The sequence below is a fragment of the Erithacus rubecula genome (genome assembly GCF_903797595.1).
Source record: "Erithacus rubecula genome assembly, contig: scaffold_149_arrow_ctg1, whole genome shotgun sequence".
NCBI lineage: Eukaryota > Metazoa > Chordata > Aves > Passeriformes > Muscicapidae > Erithacus > Erithacus rubecula.
This window is the reverse complement of record NW_027636152.1, coordinates 248,844-255,965: the sequence shown is the minus strand read 5'-3', so window position 1 is coordinate 255,965 and position 7,122 is coordinate 248,844. Positions and strand designations below refer to the sequence as shown.

Here is a 7,122-nt window from a genome sequence, read left to right as displayed (position 1 = left end):
TGCGCTCCCCGGAGCCCCTCGGCTCCGGCCCCGCCTTTAAATCACCGCCCCGAAAGCGGTGCCGCGCTCCCCGTGCTCGCCGTCAATCACAGCCCGGTACCGCCCCGCTCCGCCCCCCGTACTCGCCGTCAATCACAGCCCGGTACCGCCCCGCCCCGCCCGCCGTGCTCACCGTCAATCACAGCCCGGTACCGCCCCGCCTGCCGTGCTCACCGTCAATCACAGCCCGGTACCGCCCCGCCCCGCCCGCCGTGCTCACCGTCAATCACAGCCCGGTACCGCCCCGCCCCGCCTGCCGTGCTCACCGTCAATCACAGCCCGGTACCGCCCCGCCCCGCCCGCCGTGCTCACCGTCAATCACAGCCCGGTACCGCCCCGCCCCGCCCGCCGTGCTCACCGTCAATCACAGCCCGGTACCGCCCCGCCCCGCCTGCCGTGCTCACCGTCAATCACAGCCCGGTACCGCCCCGCCTCCGGTACCGCCCCGTGCTCGCCGTCAATCACAGCCCGGTACCGCCCCGCCCCGCCTCCGGTACCGCCCCGCCCCGCCCCCCGTGCTCGCCAAACAAATCCACGGCACCTCGGCACCTTTTTGCGTGACAAACCTGTACAATTCTAACTGCTCAATTCTCCTCTTCTTTGTAGCTGAGGTTCCCCATAGTCCCTGAAGCACAGTAACAAAGCAGGCAGCAGTAAAGAAGGTGTCTGTGTTCAAAGACACGGGGCCTCCTGACAACCAAATTATTTAGTGTCCATCTCTATTTCATCCTGCTGTAGCTAATTGCACAGTTATGGGTTTGTTTTCGAGGTTATGTATTTAATTTATTTTTTGTTTGTTGCTTTGGCTTTTTTTGTTTTGTTGTTTTTTTTTCTCAAGGGGAGCCTGAAAATTTCTACTGATTTTTTAATTTTACAGCTAGAAAACAAAGTTAGAAACAGGGTTAGAGAGAAAAAAAGGAACAGATAAAGAGTGAAAAAAAAAAAAAGGTGCAGAGGTAGAGACAAATAGAAACAGAGGGAGAAAGACAGACCTAGAACTAGAGAGAAAAAGAAATAGAGTTAAAGGCTAGAGCGAATATGAAATAGAGAGAAAGAGCAAAACAGAGTTAGGATGAGGGGAAAATAGTAAAACTGAGTCAGAGAAACAGAGAAAGACTTTCAGAGGAGTAGTGTCAGAGGGAAATAAGGAAATAGCCCTAGAGTTAGAGAAGCAGAGAGACAGACAGACAGAGTTAGAAACAGTGAGAAACAGAAACACAGAGTTAGAGAGGCAGTCCAAAACCAAGTTAGAAAGAGAAAAGCAGAGTCAGAGAGAGACTGAAAGGTCAAGTGAGAAGCAAAGCAAGAAATACAGTGAAAAAAAATGACTACATCTCAGCAAAGAAAGACAGGAGCCAAGGGGAACAAGTGGGCTGTCTTGACTAGGGGTGGCTTAACTTTACTGCAGGAATGTTTTTATTCTCAGCAAAACACTGCAAGGTGGACAAAGGCAAGTCCAGGTAGCAATTCAATGACAGATGCACTCCGTGGACACGCTGCTAAAGGTGAATTTACACGCAGAGCAATCCATGGAAATACAGCAGCACATGGGTTTTCCTAACTCCATTTTAATCAGGGAAATAAAAGCAGATCAAGCAAGTCAAGAATGGGAGAGCTATCCCTAGATTTTCTTGCTCTGCTCTTCTCATTCACATGAGTACCTCTGCGTGGCCTTCTGAAAAAAATCAGAGAGTTCCATTAAAGACTGCACCACTGGGAAATGTACTTACATTAGCTGTAGAAGCTGAGAGAGCTCAAGGAAAGCAAGTGATGCTCAGGGATCTTCTGTCTCCTCAACATCATCTTGCATTCCAGAGATTTAATATTATGGAATCACAAAGCTCAACTAAACTCTAATTTAAAATATATATGTAAAAAAAAAAAAAAAAAAAAAAAAAAAAAAAAAAAAAAAAAAAAAAAAAAAAGGTGATTTCTTTCGTTTCCAAGTTATTTCCACTTCCCCCAGGATTTAGAAAAGCCAGCACACCATCCAGTGAGGGAAGGATAACAATTTGTAGCCAGGAAAGAGACTGGGACTCACCAGGGTTTCTGAGAAGCTCCATGGTTTTCTGAGAACCGAGAAGGAAATCACAAGTGCATAGGAAGACTTCTGTGAAGCAGGAGTGAACACCTGGAGGCTTGGAAAAGTCCAGCTGGAAGTGAAGGATCTGTCAGATCTGGCTGCCCTCCTGCTATCACAGAGCAGATTGCAAGATCATCTCATCTCAGTGCCCAGAGATTGCTGGAGATGACAGCAGGGATGAGCTGCAATCCTCCAAGGGGCTTTGGCTTCTTTCAGGGGGTGTGGGTTGTGTGGGGTTATTCCCTCCTGCATTTTCTGGGAAAGAATACAATTTCTGTGTATGTTCTAGGAGCCAAGGAATTCATTGATGCCAGGCTTGACAGGGTAGCACTTCTGGGTCCTCATGCTCAGACATCCTTCTGTGTATTTGTATCATCCTTCACTGCAGCTGTCATCTTTCCAAGCACCATTCCAAATCTGCAATTTCAGTTGTATCACGAATTAGATTCATAAAACTTCGCAATTTTACTTGCAGCATCATCCCCAAAATACAAGCAGCAATATTACAAATAAGTGAAGCTCATTTTAAACTTTCTACTGTTAAAACAAAACACTACATTCCATTTCTATTCTCACCTCAGAATGAGCCAGGACTGTACCAAAGTCTGACTTTACCTGTTCAGAATTATTTCTAAGGGAGTTCAGTTCAGCAGCAACTCCACTATCACAGCTAGCTCTTTTGCTTTTATTCTTGGATTCCTTAGGTGAAAATAACATTTGCTGATAACTACAATGGGCTTTAAGCAGAAGACTTGAGCAATACCCATAACTATAAGCAAGCACAGATGCATTATCTGGCTACCATGGCTTGGGAAGATGCTGATAAAGCCTCCAGATGTGACAAAGGTAACACAGCTGGACACAAACGACAGAACATAGACACAGATTACATAAGAGACGCCAGTTATTTACCCAGAGCTGGAAGGAACTGGAGCAGCCATCAAGTGGAGCATCTCAGAGCCAGAGCTGGAATGAAGAACGTGCCACAGTCAGAGCTGGAGGTTCAACAAGCTGGGCTGGGAAACACCTGCAAGTGGAACAAGCAGAAGGAACAGAAATCACCTCAGGTATCCTGAGCAGTAAGTGAGCAAGGGTCCAGGAGCAGGAGCTGTGAGAACCAGGAACAGCTCTCGTGCAGAGGCTCCATGGGCTGGAGCTGTAACAGGCACAGGTGTCCCAGAGGGAGAGCTGAGCTCACCTGAGCTGCAGCAGGAACACCTCGAGGCTGGATCTGGAATGAGTGCACCCTGGATTCCGAGCCAGGCGCAGGAGTGGCTGTCCCTAACCAGGAGCACTGAGCAGCAGGAAGCCCAGCCTCTTCCACTGGGGACTGAAGCCATGCCGAGTGCCACTCTCTGTGTGGAGGCGTCTCCCAGTCCCAGCCCTGAGAGCAGAAGGGAGGCAGGGGCTCTCCTGGGGACGTGGTGCAGCAGCATCTCCTCTGTCTCTGCACAAGGGGGTCAGTCAGCATCCCCAGGGTGCACAGCACAGCCCCACATAACCCACAGTAGACGCCTGTCACCCTCCCAGGCAGGGGCAACCCCTTCCCTCCCTGCTGCCCCTCGCTTTGGGCACAGATTGACCAGTGTTGTGCACTGAGGACAGGGAGGGGAGGGAGAAATGACAACAGGAAGGCTCAGTATTCAGCCAAAAAAATGCACGTTTCCAGCCAGAAGAGCAGAGGAGGAGACACAGATTGCTGCACTCCCACAATCATGGGGCACAGCTGAATCCCAGCCCCAGCTCCTGTCCTGATCCCCTTACAGCCAGGGCCCTGTCCAGCAGCACTGCCAGTGCAGCCCCAAACTACACCACAACAGGACAGGCCACACAACCAGAAACCACAAGCACAACCCTTCTGTTCCCGAGGAACAGCCAGGCATAAGGCAGATGCTGGGCACTGCCCCAACCCCGGCCCTGCTGCTGCCTGGCAGTGGCGCCAGCCCCAAACTGGCCCGCAGCAGGGCCAGCACCAGGAGCCACCAGCACAGCGTGTTCTCAGCCACGGCCAGGCACAACTTCCTCAGCTCCTGAGCATCTGGGCATTCCCTCCTCCCTGCCTGATCCTGCCACCTGCCCCAGGCGCACGGCAGAGCTGCCCAGGCCAGAGCACTCACCTGGGCTCACTGTCCCGTGTCAGCCTCTCGGTGCCAGGCTGGGGCCGTGCTCCCCACCTGGGCTCATCCTCCCATGTCAGTGTGCCCAGGGCTGCTCCTGCTGGGGCCGTGTCCCAGCCCGAGCCCCTCGGCCAGTCCCCTGTGCTGCTTCCTGCACAGAGACGGTCCCTGGGGAGGAAGATGCTGCAGCTTTGCCTCTTGGAAGATGAAGCTCCTGCCCCAGCAGGAGCTCCCAACCCTCACCACAGATCCCTACGGGCAGCAAAAGGCAGTGGTGAAAGCAGACCCTGCTTTTAAGGACTGCAGCCAACCCCTGTGGGCCATTATCCCTGTTCCCTGCAGTGCTGGGTCACACCGCCGAGCTCTGCCCCCACAGGTTGCAGCTTTCCGGGCAAACGAGAGCCCCCGGTGCCTCTCAGAAGCTTCTCCTGGGCAGGCTGGGCCCAGGGCTGGTGGAGAGGCTTTGCCTCCTGTCCTTCCCCCTGCTGTGGCTGCAGGCCGCACCTGCCCCTTTCCAGCCTGACACTTTCCTGGTTCTGCATCCCTCTGGTGAGCCCGGAGAGGGAATGGAGCCGTGCCAGGCCGGGGTGCCCAGGCAGGGCTTCTGGACAGCAAGGCACAGCTTGCTTGGAGACAGGGACAGTCAGGAAACCCCTGCCCAGACTCAGCGAATTTCACAGCAATGGCAGGGGGCTGCACCTGCCCCATCCTCTGCGGGAGCCCAGTCGGGGGAGGCCCATTCTGGGGGGCTGTGCTGGGCAGCCTTCTCTGCAGCTTCCCCACAGCCGGATCTCTGCAAACACGGGTGGAAAATATTTGTGTAGATTCTAAGTCCCAGAACACAGCCTGGCTCCCTTCTCTACTGTGTCACACTCACCTGCAGCAGAGGCCCCAGGCTGGGGCCAGCCTCGAGCTCCTGGGCCAAAAAGGAGAGCCCCGATCCTAGAAAAAATTCTCCTAAATGAATGTCCCAAAAAAAGCCCAACCACAACTAAAAAATTCCCTGCCCATAACCAAATAAAAACAAAAAAACCCTTTAAATACAGAAAACTTATACCTGTTTTAATATTTAATTTGTTCCTATTCGTACTTTATATTATTCATACATACACGGAGGGAAGGCTAGTAGGCAGATTGGTAGCTCCCAGGGTCCTTTATTCTACCCTTAAAGCAGGGTGCAATGAAGTTTCCTGGATTGTCCACAGCTTTCCTTCAATGATAATTGACCTGCTTGGTGAAGGAGGGAAAGGCTGGGGATGATGTTTACCGGGGCTTTTAAGTTTTGGCACACCATTCCCCAAACTATTCTTGTAGAGAAACTGGCTGTCCATGGCTTGGACAGGTCCACTGTTCACCATATAAAAGGGTCTGAATGGCAAGACCCAGAGGTTGGTAGGGGACAGTTTAATTCAGCTGGTATCCAGTCACCAGTGGAGCTCCTCTAGGCATCACTGAAACCAGTCCTGTTTCTATCAGTGACCTGGAGGAGGGGACCCTCAGCCAACATGTAGAGAACAGGATCTGCCAGAGGACAGGAAGACTCTACAGAAGGATCCATAGAGGCCCAGGGATTTAGCTGTCCCAGGCAGTTCCTGAAACCCCTTACTCCCCAACCCCTCCCTGACTACTCATTCTTACTACACTTTTTTTCTCAACTGGGTCCAGCACCGCCGCCACCACTGGGACCTGAAGCGGATGCTGAAGCACCAGCGGCGCTGAGCACGGCGTGTCTGCCAGGCTGCCAGGGATCTCTGAAGGCGGGCATGAAGCTGCCCCAGGAGCCTTCCAGCAGCAGTGCTGCTGCTGTATTCTAGCTCCATGGAGCTGCTGCTGCTGCTTTCCAATACAATGGGATTCATGATCACTACTAGTCTAGGGAGCAACTTGTCTGTCACCACAGATCTTCTGTGTTCCAGCACTGTGGAGCTGTTGTTGATGCATGGTCTTATGTTCTTATGTTTGACCTCTTCTGTCACCTTGTTCATGTCTGGCCTTGCCAACTCCACTCCAAGGCGCTCTCTGGCACCCAGCAGCCTTGGCATAACATGCAGGTCAGTGTGGACCACCCTGCCACTCCCCCTGCCCCATCGCCACTGGGCTAGCTGTGCCTGCAGCTCCCGGCGCTGCTCCTCGAAGAGCTGCTGCGAGTCCCGGCAGCTGCGGATGAGCCTCGGGGAGCGCCTGCTGCGGCTCATGGAGCTGTCCTGGGGGGAGCTGCCGTGGCACAGCTCCATGCCTGCTGATGTCTGTGCCCTGTCCACGCTGCTTTGCCCCTCCAGCCGGCCTCTCGCCGTGCTCGGACGCTTCGAGTTCTGACGGATCCTCTGCAAGAACCACAGATGGGTGAGACAAGAGCAGCTCCCCAGAACGCTGCACATTGTCGTGCCACACACGCCACACCAGCTCAGCCCAAACCCACAGGGCCAGCCCAGCCCGGCCCACACAGCACGTCAGAGGCCACCTACCCACAGACACTTGTCCCGCAGCATGACCGTGACCAGGATGAGCTGCAGCAGCACCATGGTGATTGCCACCAGCTCACCCATGGTGAAGATGTTGAGCAGCCCCATGGCACCGTCGGTAGCACTCCAGGTTACCAGCACAGGCTGATGAGTTCCTGGAGACCTGCAGGGTTCTGGTGAGGGGAACCCAACCCTGGTGGGATGGCAGAGGCTGAGGCTGTTGTCTGCCAAGATGCTGCCAGATTGTTGTGCCCAGCACTATCTGCTCCTGTGGGGCCCCTTTTATAGCCTGGCAGAGTCCCCTCTGTGACATCATGGAGCAGCCAGATGCCTCTTTGTGACAGCACGGGGCAGTCAGTGCCCCCTGTGTGTCATCCCAGGCCAGTCAGAACCCCCTTTTGGATACCCAGAAGCCCTTGCT

At 53.6% G+C, this 7,122-nt stretch overlaps 1 protein-coding gene and 1 long non-coding RNA gene across 2 annotated transcripts; one reads left to right on the top strand and one right to left on the bottom strand.

Annotated features, from left to right (window-relative positions):
- Positions 1-2,921: 2,921 nt before the first annotated feature.
- LOC306815535 lies at positions 2,922-5,183 on the top strand. The gene is made up of 3 exons (XR_013777416.1): positions 2,922-3,155; positions 3,326-3,581; positions 4,920-5,183. It is a non-coding gene; the product is annotated as an uncharacterized lncRNA (long non-coding RNA).
- A 167-nt stretch (positions 5,184-5,350) lies between these two features.
- LOC306815522 (uncharacterized protein) lies at positions 5,351-7,111 on the bottom strand. Its single transcript, XM_079332098.1, has 2 exons — positions 6,705-7,111; positions 5,351-6,563 (listed from the first exon to the last, which is right to left on the bottom strand). Exons 1-2 carry the CDS (start codon positions 6,807-6,809, stop codon positions 5,877-5,879), a joined length of 792 nt encoding a protein of 263 aa, XP_079188224.1. The 5' UTR covers positions 6,810-7,111; the 3' UTR covers positions 5,351-5,876.
- Between the last annotated feature and the right edge of the window lie 11 nt (positions 7,112-7,122).

Bases quoted from the DNA above. Each gene is read 5' to 3' on its own strand.
- LOC306815522 (XM_079332098.1), bottom strand. From the start codon at position 6,809: ATGGGGCTGCTCAACATCTTCACCATGGGTGAGCTGGTGGCAATCACC. The intron at 6,564-6,704 runs GTAGGTGGCCTC...TGGTTCTTGCAG, and splicing joins TGCGGGACAAGTGTCTGTGG to AGGATCCGTCAGAACTCGAA.